The sequence below is a fragment of the Cryptomeria japonica genome, chromosome 3 (genome assembly GCF_030272615.1).
Source record: "Cryptomeria japonica chromosome 3, Sugi_1.0, whole genome shotgun sequence".
NCBI classification, from domain to species: domain Eukaryota; kingdom Viridiplantae; phylum Streptophyta; class Pinopsida; order Cupressales; family Cupressaceae; genus Cryptomeria; species Cryptomeria japonica.
Genome location: NC_081407.1, coordinates 5,143,182 through 5,163,347, shown reverse-complemented (window position 1 = coordinate 5,163,347; position 20,166 = coordinate 5,143,182). Strand labels below are relative to the sequence as shown.

General features: G+C 37.3%; 1 protein-coding gene across 1 annotated transcript in view; it reads right to left on the bottom strand.

Annotated features, from left to right (window-relative positions):
• LOC131051138 (uncharacterized) overlaps positions 1-20,166 on the bottom strand; it is a 238,615-nt gene that overhangs the window by 164,393 nt on the left and 54,056 nt on the right. The window contains exon 6 of the mRNA XM_057985520.2: positions 4,442-4,612. Coding sequence (XP_057841503.2) covers positions 4,442-4,612 — 171 coding nt within the window. The remainder of the gene's footprint in view (positions 1-4,441; positions 4,613-20,166) is intronic.

The following is a 20,166-nucleotide window of genomic DNA, read 5'->3' as shown; positions in this document are numbered from 1 at the left end:
ATTGCACTCATCGAACTTGTCCTAGTCTTTTCCCATCGTTGAAAAACGAACAGTCTTACCAAGAACAATCTGGTCAAGGCACCGATACTCAAATATTGTCAACATGCGTTGTTTCCATGTGTTGTAGTTGCGGTCATTGAACTTCTAATTGCTTTCCAACATAATGTTGGCCAAAGAAGACATCATGAATGCCGAGGTCAAAAAATGTCAACCTTGTGAAGGCACAGAAAACGAGGTGAAAGCTTCTAATTTAAATAATTAGGAAAGTTCGAAACTGCCAACACAGATCCCAAGATATAAAACATCTACTAGCATGAATCCCAATGTAGAAATGATTGCAAAAAGTATCCAAAAAACCCTAGCCGCAGGTGAAGAAAGAATTTATGTGCGAAAAAAGAAGACACAGAGGAAATCTAAGCAAAAAAAATTTAAAACCCTAGGTTTCAAAAAGAAAACAGCAGATAATGCATGATTTTATTGAAAACAATGAGTCGTAGCACCCAGCACCAAAATTGGGCCCAGAAACCCACGCCACAAGAGGTGAATGTGGTCACAAAAAACAGAAAACTACTTGTCACAAGCACAGAACCTTTGTGCCCTACAAAACCCTCTCATGCAGCTCCAAAAGCAAGTTTGTGGGCTGGAAATAAAAACAACACAAAGAACAAGTCGCAAATCGTTGCAGAGGAAGAATGATGACCACTAAATTCTCATGGACGGTGCCACAACTTGTAGAGAAATGCTTAATACGGGAGAAGACGCAACTAAAGTCCTCACATGATTTGCAAACATGAATTACAAGAGCTTAAAAACTCACAAAGAGATAAGTGTGCGGCCTAGACTAGAAAACACAAACCTGCACAAGCTGAAACAAAACCACCCACAAAACTTTGCAGAGAAAAAAAACTTTGCGGCTTTTTTTTAACAAAAAGAAAACCCGAAAATTTAAAATTGTAAAACAATTTTTTATTTAATTTGCAAATATTTAGACCCGCTCAAATACCATGTAATGGTAATTGGATGATCAATTAATGAAACGAAGTTACATAAATAGAGAATAGCAAACCGGTGTTTCTAAAGAAAACAATCGACAACTAAATACAGAAATAGAAACTATCTGAAACAATTGAAGAAACCTAAATGACCATTAAATAAGCAAATATTACTTTAATAAACACCACTTAAAGATGCATTATGTCACTTCGATGTAGTGGATTGCTTTCAATGTGTAAAGAGTACTTGTGTACTCCTAATCTTCAAATTAAATATGGACACGCCTTTATTGAATGACCCATAATCTGGCTAATCTCACAAAAACATCTTTTCTAGGACAGTTACCTTTTGTGTGCCCCTCAATTTTGCACTCAATACACCATAGTTCATTAGTTTCTTTGATGATTTCTTTATTCAGCTACAATTCTTTCATCATTTGGAGCATGTCCCTCTAAAGCGCTTGTATCGTTCCCGATTCATTATCCTATTGTCATCTAAACTTCCATCTTCCTCTATTTTTCTTAAACTACACAAGGACATTTTATCTTCAATTTCTATATCCATTGCCCGATTCTAGGCTTCAAAATAGGCCAAGGGTGATACTATCTTCATCATTTTTCTTAAAGATAGGAGTAGGCCTTCAATGACCCAACGCTTTTTTAGATTGTCAACTGGTTTTGTTTCCAATTTTACCAATCGTTCTCTAAGTCTACAATTATAAGCTCATACATTTTCATGCTTACATTGTTTTGTATTGTAAATTTCTACTAAAATTTCATTATCGCCAGAAACAATTCAAACCCTTCTTCAAAGGCCTTCTTTAATCTCTCTCATGTATTTCAAGAGGCTTGGTCGATTTTCGTATAGTTATACTAGTCAATCGCTACACCTTGCCAAATTGCTTTATCATCTTGCCCAATTGTTGTCCAAATTGTTTCACAAGTCTTGTAGGACCATATAGGGTCCTTTGACCTAGTCCCTATAAATTTTGGGAATTTTCTACCTCCATATTCAGAATTGCTAAGGGAGCAACCATATTTTTTCCTTGATGCAACCTTCGTACCTGGAACCTAGAAGGATGCATTAGATGTTGTTTTCATATGTTTCTAACAATGATTTTGTGGATTTTCCTTCCCACTCTCCTTCCTCTAGTGGTGGTTGTACTAATGATTTCTCAGCTTGATTGACAACATCCACATACGCTTTGTTAGGGAGCAATAAGTGCCTTCCTATTTTTCTCTCTACCTTTATGTATATTCTTGTTGTGGGATTATTTTTCTTTTCTCAACTATGAATCTAACTTACGCTCCAACATTTACTCTGGATGGACTCAGACTTTCAGTTATTAATCCTTCAATTTCTTCAACAATTCCCCTCAACCTTCTTCATACCCTCAGCTCAATGATTCTTAAAGATAACCTGATCTCTTGATCTTGACCACATTGTGGTCTCTTCCGGCCTTTACAGCTTTGTCTAATACAATAATACATAAATTAGTAATAGAGATGACAATGCAACTATGTATAGAATTAAAGTATATCTTTATTTGCACATGAAATTATTTCACAAGAAGACCAGAGATGGTCCTCCAAGGGTCAAAGTTGATCCAAGTAGATAATTCTTTCAATACACAATCTATTTAAAGGACCCTACAATTGCCAAGAGCATAGTTGAACTACTCGTGACTCGGCTCGGCTCGGCTCGACTCGCCAAGCCCCTAGGAAAAAAACTCGGGAAAAACTCGTGAAAAACTCGGAAAAACTCGACAACTTAAAAACACACTTAAACTTGGTAAAAAATGCATTTTTTTTCAAAATTTAATGAGAAGATGCATCCAATGAGTCAATAAATGATAAAACAAAAGAAACAAGCTGATTCTAGATATATTTAAATGCAAAGTGCACAAAATAGCATCCTCATGAGGAATGTTGATGGCTGGAAGCAAATAGTAAATAGTTTTTGTAAAACCAAAAGTAAATACATCATTACAAATTACAATTACAACTTCCTCTTCCCAGCTCTAGCTAAAAGCCTAAAACTATTTACTATTCCTCTTCCTCTTCCCAGTGGAGATCTTCCCAGTTCTAAGGGTGAGAAAAAGAGGGGTAGAGAGATAGGTCTAGATCTTGGTGGAGATCTACAAATGCGCAATATTTGAAATTTCATCATTCATACTGATAGTTTCGAACATTCAACTCTAAAATGTATAATACCAAGATTTCTTCAATGCTAATTATGTTTTTATATGGAGCCTAATCAAACTCGGAGGTTAAATTTTCCCTACTTCCATCAACGCAGTTTCCGCCTATATTTTTCGACGGGGGTTTGGGGGCAGTGCCCCTTGCGCGCTCCCTGCCGCGATACAGGGCAGGGTCAAGGGGTAGCGCCTCGCGAGGCCAAAAAATAGTTTTATTATTTTATAAAGGCGTCGGGTGTTATAAAGTATAAGAAAGGAAAAAGACATATTGAAATGCCACTTATACTTAAATGTTATATTTCATGTGTATATTCTGATGAAGAGAATGAAACTGACCTTACAAAACAAAAAATGATAATTTTTTGACATGTTTGGGCCTCTTTTTTTAGTCTAGCCGAGTTTTTTAAAGAAACTCGCCTGCAAAAACTCCGCGAGTGTTTGCTGCGAGTTAAAGTCAGAAAAACTCTCAGAGCTCAAAAACTCAGCGAGTTTTTGAAACTCTGCGAGTGTGCCATCTATGGCCAAGAGGAACATAACCATCGACCAACTAATGCTTATAACTACCCAAAGCCGATAAACAATTAATACATAGTTGAATAACCATATTATCATAACATAATTATAGTTACTGTACCACTAACTACACACTCCCTATTAACTGCACAATAATAAGGGGAGCAGGTTTCTAGCCTGTCACTTCTCGTGAGCTGCAGCTTTTGTATCAGGTTAGCATGCCTCGAGACCTCTCAGGAGGTATGTTTATAGGTTCTATTTAATAATTAAATTTACTAAGTTTTAATCTAGCTGTATTTTCAAACAATCATCATCCAGATGCTTATAAAGCTGTATGACATAAATTTGACTAAGACAAGTTTCAAAACCGTAATGTATCTCTAAATGCTATTCAGATTGAATTGTAAGAACCCTTGCACAAGTATATGACAAATAGAAACATTCACAAAACACAAACCATCTTTTTATTCAATATAGATGTCTATGAATAATGAATATGTCAAACAGTAAATAAAAACAGATATAACCACCAATGTTTCTATAGCAAACAGATATAGAGATAAGAGATAATTACCAGGATATAATAGTAGAAATGAATCAATCATGCTTTACTAAGTTATGGCTAAACCAGGCGAAAGTAAAAGATCTTGAAAAGAAAAATCTCTAATCAAACATTAACAGAAATCAAAAGTATGCCAAAAAACAAATAAGTATCTTTTATCATTGCAATTGACTTACTGCAAGTGATGTAGGTCCAACATGGGATGTCAAGTTTTGTTTCAATGGACCTCCATTACGGAATTCGTCGCTAGGAGTGATAACCCAAAACCCAATCATAGGATCAAAGCTAATCCATCCATGGACTCTATTCTCCCTATTGTCACAAGAGTACTGATATTTATCATCTACCTGCAAAAATAATGGTATTAGAAGAATATCATCGTATTCTCAACATTTATCAAACTTGCATTAGATTTATTTGGAACCCAACTCCTACCTCTCATTCTTAAAGATGTCAAAGGAGGAGCATAGAAACAAGCACAATTTGTTCTAACATAAAAGCAATTTACAAATACCAACACTAGCTCATTTCTATTTTCTATTGTATAAATATCATGTCAAGGTGTTGGGAAAGGTGTCTCAACCTTGCATCCCAATGTTTCGTATTTAATAGTTATTCGTATTTATTTATTATATTGTTTTGGCATGGGAATGAGTATCCCACTTTGACATGGCACTTTTGGCCACATGTCAAATATTTTGGAAAGTATGTCAGAAGTTGTAAGATCATCTAATGTCATCATGATATATATGAGCATCTTAGGACATTTTATTATGGTAGTTAGTTGTGACAGAATTTATGTCACGTAAGAGCATGACTATAGGGGACTTGCATTGGAATCTTGACCAGAATCATGGAAGTCTATGATGCATGTCATAGCACATTTTTGAAAGGAGATTATACAGTCAAAAATGGAGCATCCTATTTGATGAGTCAATTATGAGTTATGTCAGCTTATGACGGGCATAAGGAATCATCTATTTTTAGCACGCTGAACTCTTCATGGGTATGGGGCATCATATTTGACTAGATTTGGGAAAAACAATTGTGGGTGGTATTTTCACATGTTATCGGTTTTCCATTTGGTGGTTTCATGTATTATATCCTCTATAAACTGGGTTCTTGAATATAGAGTTTTGCATGGGTGAAGTGCAGGTTCTGTTCTCCTATCACAATTGATCCAAATCCATATGTCAGTGATACTCCTATAAAGGCATAGACTCTCCAAGTCTGTTGTAATCATTCTTGTTGCTGAATAATATATCAAGCTTTCTTTAAGTCAAGGTTATTCTTCCAAAAGAGTTTTCCTCACATAATCACTATGTTAATAATATTTATCATATAGAAAAGGCCCTTTTCCATAGGCACTCAACTTGAAATACAACTTAACACCTTTTTAACAAACTATTACACTAAGCAGTCCTTTTTAATATTTCAACATTAGGCAACTTAAGCGAATAATTAATTAATTACTCAATAATACCTGAGTTATATAAAGCACCAAAAAAATGTAACTATATTATTCTGATTATTCCAAAATGATCATTAAGTCTTAGAACGATGATCTTAAGTAACTAGGTGACTTACTAAAAATAGCCTACTCCTTCAAGAAGTTTGGAGAGCTCCCAAAAAGATGGAAATCAATTATGAAAGCAACACAAGGCTCAACAAGACCAATTAAGCTCATTGCCAACATCTCTCTGAAAGACACATCTTGAGCAATCTAAGAATATTGGAGTTCTCCCTAACTCACCGAGAAGCTTATGGGAAAACTTGAAAACTGAGCTAAATGCTTACAAATCAATTTTGCTTAAAAAATATTTTGGAAACTCTCCAAACCTCTTAGAGGAGCAAGCTATTTTTAGTAAGTCACCTAGTTGCTTTGGTTCCTGGTCCTATGACTCCAATATCCCTAGGTAAGATCAGAATTACATAACTATGTCATCTGGATGCTTTCTGCAAATTGGATAAAGTATTGAGTTATTATTTAATTAATTCACTTAAGTTGTCTAATGATGGGAATATTGAAAAGACAACTTAGTGTAATAGCTCATTGGAAGGGTATTAAGATGTGTTTTGAGTTGCACGCCTAGGCTTGGGACTTTACACATGAAAAATAATATTAATTCTCCTAAAAGGGCTTTGTGAGGGAAAAAAGAAATTATTATATTTCAAATTAGTTATTTCCTTCTAGAAAAAGTTATACAAGGAGGTTGAGGGCTCTTTTGTAGAAGACTTGTGAATGATATTGTTATGTTGCTTGTGTTAGTGTTGTAGCGGCAGGAGATATTTTCTTCTAAATATATTTTGTTCAAGCCAGGTCGACCTTTATTTTTTAAATAATAATATTTATATTTTGCTAGAGCCAACGTAGAAGGGAGGTTGCTTAGTTTTGTATTTAAAGAGGATAGAGTCCTCACATTCGATTAATCAATTCATTCACTCCAATTCGCATATTTTTCAGCAGCAGTAGTTCGCCTCCTAGCAGCAGATCCAATTCTAAAAGAAATGTCATCATTTGTGTTTCTCTTTAAGGAGAAGTATCTCCATTCATTGTATTAGACTCGACCTTGTCTAGGGCCTGATTTGTATGCAGGTTCAGCAATTATTCATCTGATATATAAGAGATCATTTTTGCTGGGTTTTTCTCCCTCAAGTAGGAGGGTTTTCCCAGGGTAATTTGTTGTGTTCATTTATCTATGTGTTGTATTTCTGCTTATTTTTCATTTCTGATCTGAAAACTAACATGGTATCAGAGCAGGTTTAGGTAAAGATCCAACCAGATTTGTTTAAGCAGTCAAGGCAACTCTTTATCTAAGGCAGTCTCTCAAAGAAACAAAGATGGTGAATGGCGTCAAGGTAGAAGATAGGCTTGATGGAGCATCAAATTTCAACTCCTGGAAATTTAGAGTTCTCATTGCCTTAGAAGAGAATGATCTTCTAGATTTCGTGGAAAATGATGTGCCCGAGCCATCTGATGTTGCAGAGAAAATTCAATGGAAGAAAAATGGCACAAAGGATAGAAAGATCATGATAGACTCTATGAAGGATCACCTAGTTCCAATTATCTCCAAGATGAAGACTACCAAAGAAATGTTCGAGACTCTACAAGGATTGTATGAGATCAACAATACCAGCAGAGCCCTTGCCTTGAGACAACAGCTCCATCAGATAAAAATAGCTAAAGGAGATCCAGTCATTTCTTTCTTCATAAAGATTTCTGAATTGAGAGATCAGCTATGCACTATTGGAGACATAGTTGAAGATAGAGATCTGGTTATGTTGGCACTGAATGGCCTTCCTCAATCTTGGGAGCCTTTTATTCAAAGCATCAGTGGGAGATCTAAGTTGCCCAAGTTTGATCGTCTTCGAGCTGATTGCATTCAAGAAGAATCCAGATTGGTAGCAAGAGGAAATGGGCAAAACTCTCATAATGAAGAAAGTCATGTCCTTGTTGCACATGCTTCTAGAAGAAAAGGAAGAGAAGGAAAAATAGGCACTTTCAAGAGGAATAGAGACGGAAAATCAAATTTTGTTCTAGAACAAAAGAAGAAGAAGGATCTCTCTCACATCCAATGTTACAAGTGTGACAAGCATGGTCACTATGCTCGAGATTGCATATCAAAATCAAAGCAGCATGCTTCTACTGCAAATATTGATGATGTGTCGCCACAAAAGGAATCTAGAGACAACTCAGAGGGATTTCTATTCATCTTTGCTCTTCCAAGAAATGTTCAAATTGACAGTGACACTTGGTTGATAGATAGTGGTGTTTCACGTCACATCACAGGCTCCAGAGAGCATCTTACAGACCTAGTAGAGAAAGAGTCAAACTTGCAAGTGATTATTGGAGATGATGCATGTCAATTTTATGTTGAGAAGTAATATTTAAATATGTCACTTTTTTTGTAAAGTTCGAGATTAACATTTCAAATTAAACTCAAATGCTAAGATGATTTGAAATATTATTATTTTATTTCTCTTTGTATAACTGCCCAGTGGTTAGAAAGTTGAGGCTACATATTTGAGAGCTTTATCATTGTTAAGGTACTGACCTTTTGACAACTTTTGTAAACGTGTATGGGAGAGAAAGAATTTTTACTTCCAATTTTGGAAAAATAATAAAATTTCAGATCAGAACTTTGGGTCTCATTTAGTGTTTGAAGTTGCACCCTATCCTATGTTGATGATGAGGCACATGATGTATTGCTTGGGATTCCACTGGATAAGAATGAGATAGCCTTTCATAGTGGCAGTTACTCAAACTCTGATTTTGATGTTGTGTTTAGGGATGCTGATTAGAGACAACAGAATATTTCTATATTTTCTGTCATTTTGTACTTGAGACCTGCAGGCTTTGGGAATTTTGTTTTAATTTAAAAAATTTATATAATATATATGCCATGGTTCAAAGACTCACCAAGAATCACCTAGACTCGATGCAGGTGGCCTCAAACGAGTCTAGGAGACTTGGCAACCAAGTACTTGATAGACTCATTGAGTCTAGGAAAGTCCTAATGGGAAGTGTAGACACCTAAAAATGGTCAACGCTTGTGGAATCATACTTTAACATTTGCGCATTGCCTTATTTTAGGTTTTTGCGTCGCATTAACATTTCTCCTATGTCACGCATTTGGTCTTTATCATTTGCGAGCATCAAGTCATTCTTCTACATTCTTCAGTTGTCTCGCTCTCAAATTTGGTCTTGTCGACAACACTCTCCAGTCATGATTTTGATCGATCTTATCCTGTCGCATCAATGTGCGTGCTCATTTGTCATCATTTTGGACATCGTCAATCCTAATTAGGGTTTTGTCCTCTTATCAATCTTATCATCTGGCGATCGGTTTGTCATCAATCCTTATCATTTTCAATCTTGTCGTTTTGCGATCAATTTGTCATCGATCGTTGTCATGTTCAATCTTGTCATTTTGCGATCGATTTGTCATCGATCGTGGTTATTTTCAATCTTGTCGTCTTGCAATCTATTTTGTCATCGATCCTTGTCCTCTTGTCAATTTTGTCATTTTGCGATCAATTTGTCATCGATCGTCGTCCTTCTCAACTATGTCAATTTGGATCAATTAGTCATTGTTCCTCGTCAATTGGCGCATTTATCAATCAAATCATTTATCACATTGGTCCTTTGTTAATCCGAATCATGATCGAGTCAATTATCTTTCATCAAGACCTAATTGTCATCCTTGCATTGCTAATTCATCTTTTAGGGTTTCATGATTTTATTCATTTAACCCTATTTGTCATTTCCCCTCTAGGTTAAATAATTTATTTATTTATCCTAGGTCTTCGTGTTGCAATTAAATGTTTAATTTAATTGGCTAACTAATTATTCCTCTTTTTGTGAATTAATTAATAAAAGACAAATTATTAATTGATTTACCTAATTTCTCCTAATTTCCTAATTTTTCATCAATTTCTAAATTCCCTCTTTGTGAATTAATTAATAAATGAAAAATTATTAATTAATTCACTAATTCCTAATTTCCTCATTTTCTAATTTCCTAATTCCTATTTTCCAATTTTCTAATTTTCTAATTCCTAATTTCAATTCTCTCCTATTTTTCTCCTAATTTCATGGGAATGACATAGAAATTTGTCATAATTTGTCATAATTGACAATCAATCAATTTTGACATAGAAATTTGTCATAATTTTGTCATAATTATCAATCAATCAATTTTGCATAGAAAGTGCATAATTTGTCATAATTTGTCATAATTGACATTTTTGATTTACAATTTCCATTTGAATTGAATCATGCTAATTTGATCATTTCTCCAATTTGTCTATAAATTGGATGAATCTCTTCAATCTCGGCTAATAATAATCACTTGTTTTGAATTACTCTATCGAATCAATCACGCTTTGAGTACTCTTGTGCCAATGTCAATCCTGCTTTCACATTAGGTTTATGCACTTGAAGGTGAGATCCACAAACAAAGGCTATTTGGAGAAGAAAGAAGGACAATGGAGCCGCATGAAGGAGAAATTCAGATCTGCATCTGGTTTGCTTAGTTTTTAGTTTTGAATGTTTTGTTTTTCATGTCTTTATTGAGTGTGTTAGGATTGATCATTGCATTTGTGCTTTCGTGATTGAGCTAGATTAGTATTTTGATTTGCTTGTGATGATTTCCGATTTCCTAGCTACATTAATTGGTGAACCCGACGTGAACTAACCACTTAACCATGCTTTTGAGTGCCTTTGAGTTGATTTGCAGGTAAAAAACCCAAGAAACAGGGTAATGCAAGGCTTTCTGGGAACTTCTGCGCCTGTGTCAAGCATTCTGCGCCTGTGTTATGCATTCTGCGCCTGTGTCAAGCATTCTGCGCCTGTGTTATGCATTCTGCGCCTGTGTCAAAGACAATTTGCGCCTGTGTCAAGACTTCTACGCCTGTGTCAGACATTTTGCGCCTGTGTAGGGCCAGAAACAGAGGTAAAAGACAGTGTTTTTCACTTGCAAATTGTTTTCTTTTGCATTCTGTTTTTGCTTTTTTGGTTTTTTTTTGGTACTGATTCTCTATGCAGAACCTTGACATACGCATGACAAAGACAACAAATGAAACTACTAACACGTTTTATGCAGGTTCAATAGTCAAAGACTAAACATATCAAACTTCTGACTTGGGTTTTGCAGGTTGCCTTGGACTACAACTAAACTTTGTGTTTGCAATTAATATTTAGGCACCTAGTATGATTTCTAAATAGGATGGAATGAATGTATGTTTGCTTTGATTGTTGAGTTTGACATTGGAGTAGGAGAGTATGCTCTCATCCTTCTTAGGGTGATCAGAAATCCAGATCTTCGATACCATGCTCATGTTTTTGATTTTGTGTCACCTTTAGAGGGTCTGCCTTCCCGACCATTTGCCTTTGCAAGCAAGTGATAATCGTGAGAAGGGAACGACCCAAAGTGAGTACGGCTAGAATACCTTGGCATTCTAACTCACTATAAATAAATACCTGATGAGCGAAAGCTTTGAAGGAAAGGTTACGTGGGAATTGCAGTTACTTGGGAAGTGATGACCCTTGGACTCTTTCTCATATCAACATCTAAGTAGGACCTCACGGTCTAAATCGTGCTTGCGCGACTACATTTGTTTGGTATCTTGGTGGGCTTAATGTCTCAATCACGCTTGCGTGACACCAAGGAGTAACGCTTAACAGAAATCCTTACTAAACACCTTGTATTTAGAGGCCAAAAACCCTTCTAGTTGCTTGAGAAGGACAAGTTCGGATACTTGGAAGAGATACTAAGTTCGCCATGGGGAGATTTCCATGAGGACTGATGCTTGGTTGCCCTGAGAAGTGAGTGTCGTGGAGGGGAGCCCGTGGGGTCAAGCATCTATGTATTCTCCTTGAATCCCATAACGAGTCTACCTCTCAAGTACCTAATGTCCTTGCCTACCATAAGAAATGTGTGAATGAGTATGATTGTCTTGAGTCTAAGTTGAAATATCTTGTCTTCTTTGTTTGTCAAAAGTTGAATTGTATCTCATTTCAAAAGCAAGACAAATTGATTCAAAACAAGGTTAAACACGAGCATTTCATCCAACAAAGTTCAAAACACCTTCAAACATGGTTGTCAAAACATTTTTCAAAATCTTGTCTCAACATTCATGTCACTTAGATTTAGGTTCATCCTAAGTTTGCATTTTGCAAATTCATTGTCAACTATCAAGGTTAAGTTTCATCTAGGTCATACTCCTTTGCATATCAATAAGAGTCATCCATTTCCATATGTCCTCTTGCATTAGAGTAATACCATTGTCATTCATTCATATTTGCATACCCTAGGTCTCTTCATTAAGCTTAGGTCATTATCATATCATATTAGAGTCATTTGCATAGTAATTGTCCCTTTGCATATAGTGTCAAAACTAGGTTTTTTCATACTTAAGTAAATCCAAATCTTTGATAAACTCTAAGTCATTGTTAGGAAGTCTAGACCTTATCAAACCTTTTCTCTTTATGTCATTATTGTCATTTGGTCAAACCTAGCTTAGTATCCAAGCATATAGGGGAGACATTGTCATTTGTCCTTTTGTCACTTGGTCCTTTTGTCCTCTGAGGTCTAGACATCATATCAATTTCCTAAGGGTCTCTTTTAGGTTTGCATTCCAAAAAGTTTGTCAAAATCTTGAAAAACAACAAAAACATAGGTTGCATTCTTGCCATAGATTACATTTTCATTTATTTAGTTTGCATTTAGTTGCATATCATATATCATCCTTGAAAAATTCCAAAAAAATATTGCATTGCATAGTGACATGTCTATTGAAACAAGGTTCCAAGCACCAATGATGCAACAAAGTTTGACGTATCAACCGACAATGCAATCAAATTTTAATCCAAGGCAATCACAATTATATCCAACCCAACAACAAGGCAATATCGATCAAACTTTTTATGATGAAACAAGTCTCCAAATACAAAAACTAGAGGAGAAGCTAGCTCAAGAAAATGAGATTTTGGAACAAAGAGTGAAACACATTGAGAAGAATAGATCACAAATGTCCAAAATGTTTCGAAAATTTCCAGGTCGAAATCCAAAAATTGAGCCAATTGATGTAAGATCTCTTCTTGAACGATCAGACATACCAGCTCTCCTCTCACAAATAGAGATGATGAAACAATTTCAAGAAAAGAGACAACAACAATTTCAACATTATGTGCCTCCACAACAAGAACAAGAATGTGTTTACTATCAATCAGATTTTCAACCATCACAACCAATTGTTCCACAACTCCAACATTTCCAACAGACACAACCAATGGTCCAACATATACAACCAACACAATAAATGGTCCAATTTCAACAATATGTCCAACCAACTATACAATGTCAACAAATAGTTCAACCAATGGGGGAATATCAACAAGTTCAATCAACATATCAATGTCAACAACCACAACCAAACATTCAAAAACAAAGGTTGCAGCACACACCAAGCCAAGTTTTGAACATGTCAAACCAATTTGATCAATATCTAGTTCAAAATCAAAACATGACATCAGACCAGAACCAAATTCTTGCCAAACAAGTTCAAATTCTAGATACAACCATGTCAAAACCTCGAAAGAAAGGTGGCTTTATTGCAAGGCTCTTAAGGAACCTACCAAGTGAGTTCTTTGAAGAAGATCAAGATAATACACTTATGTCTAGCAATGCCTCATCCCCCCGCAAACAAATTGACTCTCCAGTGGCATCTATCCCTACACCTTTAGAAGTTTCACAAGAACCTTCCATATTGTCCTCATCAAATAATACACACAAGGATGCAATTACCCAAGGGCTATCCATAATTGATTGCCAAGATAATCCAATTCATGATGCACATCCTTGTCATGTTTCAGAAATACAAGACCCAATGCCACCATGCACTTTATTGCCATTACCTATTTTAGAGGACCCCATTCGAAGTCCCTCTTCCTCATGTTCAAGCATTGATTCCCTGCCAGAATCCATCACAAATGTTCAAAGTGCATTTCCTTCATGCCAAAACATTGATTCCTTGTCAGAATTCTCCATGCATATCCAAAGTCCAACCCCATGTCAAGAGGATAATTTAAAGCATGCAGAAACATGTCTTGAAACAGACCAAGATCAAGATCCTGAAACCTTATCATCCCATCCAATTGTTGACCAGGACTCCATGTTCCCAGACACTCACGATGATTCCCCTATTCTTGTCCATCCTATCCAAAGTCCTATTGACACTCCATTCCTTGAGCAAGATCAAGATATACCAGTCCATCCAATCCCAAACGATCCCATTCCATTTCATGAAAAAAATGTCCTTTCAAATCCCATTGACATTCCAGATATCCCTTCCATCCTTTCCGATGATCCCATTAAATGTCAAGAGAAAAGCAACTTTAAAGAGGATTCCAATGATCTTCCTCCTTGTCAAGATCAAATTATTCCTTTAAATCCTCCACAAGATCCTTTTGTTCCTCCATCTCCTTGTCTTAATCCTCCATATACACTCCAAGATCGCATTTCTTTTGATGATCCCATTATTTCTCCCATTCCATCTCTTGAAGAGCCTGTCATTGAACCATCTCCACTACACAATCCTAGTCCCTCTCATGATCCTAATCCCCCTCATGATTCTAACGTGTCAGTGCAAGATGTTCATGAACCCTCGACATGCATAATAGGTTCTTCCACTTCGGTGCAGTCCGATCCACTTCAAGATCTCATTATTTCTCTCATATCATATCCACCTCATAATGGACTCGCGTCTTCTTCCCAAAGAAAAGAGTATCCTACAAGTCAAGATATTCATAAAGGAAAAGGAGTAGACCTTCATGAGAAAGAATCCCTTCATGTTAAAGAAAATATTAAGGGTCATGTCTACACAACTCACTCTCAAGACATTGGTATCCCTCCATCAAAATCAAAACATACACCTTCCCCATCATCTCTTCCATCCATCTTAGGTCCTTATATCCCTTCCTCCTCTATGCAAGGTCAGCAAAGGCACACATCCTTGAGTAAATTTCATCAATCCAAAAGAACTCCACTTCATTCCTATCCATCCATGCATTCATTTCCCCCTCCAAGCAATTTGGATGCCAAGTATAAAAGTCATAAGTCTAGCAATCCACATGTATTCCAGGATCAACATGTCCAATATAATCGACATGTCAAAACAAAGAACAATATGATCTATAAAGAAAAAGAAATATCCAAAAGGCCACAAAGGCCCATTGCTCAAAAACAAAATTCAAAATACATATGGGCTCCTAAATCCCTTGTGCAAGCAATGCACTCCAAGGAACCACAAAAGCATGAAAAATCAAAAACCATGTGGATCCCTAAGCGGCTCCTTGAAGCACAAAAGCCTAAAAAAACATCCAACTTGGCATCCAAAGTTGCTATTCCTCCATCCAACCCTCTCAAATTTGTTCCTCCGTCACCTTCTTCATCTATTTTGGGCCCTTATGTCCCAAAATCCCAAGCCTTTCCTCCGTCAAAATCTCAATATCCAAAATACATCTTTCCTCCGTCAAAGGAATTTGTTGCTTATCTACCTTTCCATAACCTCTCTTGTAAATCAGCTCTCTTATACTTTTTAAAATTGGATATCCAAAGGTTACATATGGCTCAATCGGATACAACATGTTCATTGTTGCTTTGTTCACTTTCAAAAAGACTCCATTGAAGATCTACCTCAAGCACAGAAGTTGCACAATCAATTTTGTCTTTGGATGCATATCATTGATACCACAAATTTGAATAATGACAATAGCTTAGCTTTTGACTCAGCATAAAAACCTACTCTCATTTTTCCCTCGCTCTTCAATCCGATAACCTTTCATTCCTGGTCCATGTATCCTTTGTATATTGTTCAGTTGTCTTAAAAACAGTGTTCCACAGGCGTTTGGGGACGGGGGGACACGGGGACGGGTTTCCGGGACGAGGGGGCCAAGGGCCTAAGTGTGGGGACGACCGTGGGGGGTTGGCGGGGTGGTGCTGCTGATACAGTTATACATATGCATATAGTACTTGAAAAACTAGTTTTGAAAAGATGTATGACAGTATAACAGTATAAGAATTACATTTCAAATGAAACTATACGAAATTTGAAATACTAAATCTAAATACCAAGATTTCTTCAATGCTAATTGCTAAATAAAATTTGTCAAATTGGAGATTTCTATTATATCGAAAACAGAAAATATGAATATCTGATGCCATTGCAAAGTCTATAAAGATGGTTACATGATTCATCATTACAATGAGTAGCCAAATACAAATACTAATAGCAATAGCATTACAAAAGAGACTAGAGTCAAAGAAAAAATGCCAAAATGTAAATGACAAAACTCAAAATGTAGCTAATGGAGGCCTCTAATCATCTGCGAACTCCTCACTGGAATTGTTGGACTCCTGAAGATCAAGATCCCTCAAGCTCACACCAACCAGCCCTACATCTGAAGTGGTAGGATCATCCTCATCAATCTGTGAAGGCTCCTCTGGCTCTACATCCCATCATGTCGCTGGACTCTCCTTGTACACAAGTGTCTTGTGGTCCATGAGACGCAAAGAACTGTGTACAACCACAAGCTTCTCTACTCTCTTAGAGGTAAGTATGTTCCTCTTAAGAGAGTGGATGAAGCTATATGTAGACCAGTTCCTCTTAGCAGTTGAAGAACTAGAAACCTGAGATAGCATATGGATGGCTAGAGTGGTGGTCAAAGATTTTAGGCCATGACAATTCCACCACAAAAGTGGGTCTTCCTGTGCCACAATTTCTACATCCATCTTTGCCGCATCTAAATCACCTCTAAGAGTGGCAAATCTTCCCCACTCAGTGCGAATTGCGTCGGCATCTCTAGAATCTAACATCTTCTCTATGCACCTAAAGAAACCCGCCTTCACCTCATCATCCTGAATCGGTGTCACTCTACCCGGTCTAGCCTTGTACCACTTAGGATTCAAGGCAAAGGCAGCGATATACAAAGGAGTGTTCAACTTGTCCCATCTGCGCTAAATGATAGGCCAGATTCGCTCATTGTAGAATGCTAGAGAGGGGTCCTTCACTCACACATCAACCCTCATCTGGTCAAGCATAGAGTCAATGCATTCATACACCTCTCCAAGGTTAGGTGCATCTCCATCCCCATATCTGATCACCTGGAATACTGGAGAAATGATGGAGACAATGTATTTTGCATCAGTCCAAAACACATCACTCTTCACTATCTCCTTCACCCTTCTCCCCTACTCTGTCTTGGCCTCAACCCGCCTATTCCACTCATTAGTCATAACCATGAGTTACAATGCCTCTTGCAACTCAATCATTCTCTCCAAGATAATGAAATAGGATGCGTATTTGGTCTCAACTGGTTTCAAGAACTCCTTTGCGAAGGTCCTGAAGAGTGCATGTGAAGTGTGATGGTTGCATATAAACATCTACACATCTCTCGCATCGGTGACCACTCCTCTAATCCAGTCAATCTTCCCCATGTCCTTGAGTGCATTGTTCATGGCATGCACACAACGTGGGGTCCACCAAATTTGTCTATAGGCTGCCTCAATGAGTCTCCATGCTGCTCTACACACATGGGTTGCATCTGTCACTACTTGGACCACATTTTGTGGCCCAACCTCCTCAATAGCCTCCCTGAGGACCTGAAACTGAAAATCAGCATCTTTGTGATGCCCTGTACAATCAATTGCTCTAAGGAAGTATGCGCCCTTTGCACATGTGACCATGATGTTGATGAGTGGACGATGGCTAATGTTTGTCCACCCTTCCATAACTATGCTGCACCCTGATGCCACCCAACATGCCTTCATCTTCTCCATCAAAATATTGATCTTGGAATAGAACTTATCCAAGATCGAGGTCCTCATTTTTGTCTCACCTGTTGGCACATAAGATGTTCCTCCCTTCGCCACCATAGCCATCATCTCCCTATAATGAGACCGTGTAACATGAAATGGACTGCCATTGGCAAAGAACTTGCCAATGGATGGACTGCCATTGGCAAAGAAGAACTTGCCAATGGATTCATCTATCTCATCTCTTAGCTGCACATTAAACATATCAGCAATGGGGTTACTCTGTGGTGTCTGCAACCTACGTTTCCCTGCCCTAGCGGCACCGGAAGTGGAAGTGGATGGAGATCCAAACATCATTCCTCCAGTCTGCGAAGCATGAGAAGTATGTGGCAGATTCCGGTTATGCTTAAGGGCTGCCCTAGCAGACAAAGTAGTAGGCATTGAAATATTTGTGTCATCTAGAACCCCCAAAAGCCTATTAAACTCAATTTTGTACTTTATATTTTTAGCTTCCTTCAAAAACTTACAATGACTCACACCTTTTCCTGTCCAAAAAAGAAAGCGTGCATTCACCCTACTGATGCTACCAAACTATTCAGTGTCACAAATGTTGCACTTCCACTTCCTTGTTCCCCCACCTGAATGTGATGTGCCTTGTACTGATATTCTTGAAGCAAACTGTTTGAGAGGAGACTTAGGATCAAAAGGACCCCTAGCATACGGTGCCAACAACTCTGAAGGGCAACCTGTACTAGCTAGTGCACTCACCATGGAACTAGATTGGGCTCTAGGATCAGCCCCATGGTCACCCCCCTCATTTTCAAGTTCAAATTTTGAATCATTCTCACTATGAGAATGGATTTCCATCTCATCCTCACTCATGTCTTGGGAGCTCATTGTGAAATTGACACTGCATTTATTAAACAAATAAATTTATTTTCCTATTCATCTCAAAATCAGGTTTGATGTTGAATCTTGAGGGCAAAATGATGAATGAACCACAAAAAAAAACAAGAAAAACCCTACCTTGTGCTTGAAAAATCTCTCCAAAATGCAATAGAATCTTCTTCCTCCTCTTCTTCTTGCTTCTTCTCACTCCTATCACACTTGCAATCAATTTTCTCACTCCTTCAATCAGTCTTCTACAAGTTTTTCCTCCTCTTCAGCTTGCTCGAAAAAAAATCAATCTTTCAAAATGAGAGTGAAATCAATAAATAAAATGGTTTTGTGTTGTTTTGGGGGAAGGGGTGGGCCCACGTCAAATAAGGGTTACCCCCCAACCCCCAAAAATGTCACTTTTTTTAAAATTTTAATTTTAACTTATGCATTTGACGTGGGGCGACAGGAGACGTCTAGGCTTCTCCCCGCCCCTCGATAAACGCCTCCGCGTCTCACAAGGAGACGTGCAGATGTCTTCCACGTCTCCTTGGGAGACGCAGAGATGTTTCCCCGTCTCCGGCGAAGCTCCGGTGGCGGTGGTGGGACGGCGAGAGACGTCGCATCCCCGTCTCCCCGTCTTGGAAACGTCCCCGTCTCCAAGACAAAGCCCAAAAGGGGGGGAAACGCGTCCTTAAAAATCAGTTTACGGTTTTTAGCATTTTTTCTTTTTGTAGCTTCCAATTGCTACTTCTTGTTCTCCCATTCTTCAATTCTTTTCCTCTTCTTGAAAAATGAATCAAGTGCAAGCTTTACCTTCTCTTCACTCGTTTTGAATCCCGATCTCCTAAAAACCCGGTTACAGCGTCCTTGTTTGGCCTCCTCTCCTACGCCCTTTTAAAAAATAAAAAAATAGTTTTATAGTTGCAAACCCTAAATATTTTTATATTATTTTAATTATAAACCATAAAGGTTAATTATTTTTCTATTAATATGTTATTGGAATATTCTTCAGAGTTATAAATTGTCTTTATCACAATGTTTGGAACCCCAATTAGAAGGGAAACCTGTAAGAAACATGTTATCCCTAGGAAAAAAAAGGAGAGATAACTTGTTTTCATTGCAAAACTTTGCTTGGAGGAGATATTAATAGATTCATTACCATCTTGCAAATATACCATGTAGTGATGAGAGAAAACTTATACTACAAGTAGGGGGGAGGGGGGGATTAAATTAATATAAGACAAACTTTTTCATTTTCAAACTAACAACCGCAATAATGTCAATTGCACAATATCATTCACATAAGATTTAACAATTAAACAACATGAGAAGCACACACAATTTATGTGGAAACCCTTGCAGGATAAAACCACAGCAAAATATTGCTTATATAAAACTCTCTTACAAGTTTCGTAGGCACCAACCCACTAGAGACACCAATCCCCACAATTAGTAGGCACCAACCTACTAGAGGCACCAACATCCACAACTAAGCACCAACTTAGCAAGAGGCACCAATCTCTTCTTTAGGAGGCACCAAATTCCAAAACTAAGTTCCACCATATTAGATGTTGCTCCTTCAATATATGATGATAATGTATGTCTTTCTCACAAATCTGCCTTCATTATATATACACATCTTCCTCACAAATCTATATATATCTTCACAAAGGTTGCTGGTGTATATAAGATATGTCTTCTAATCT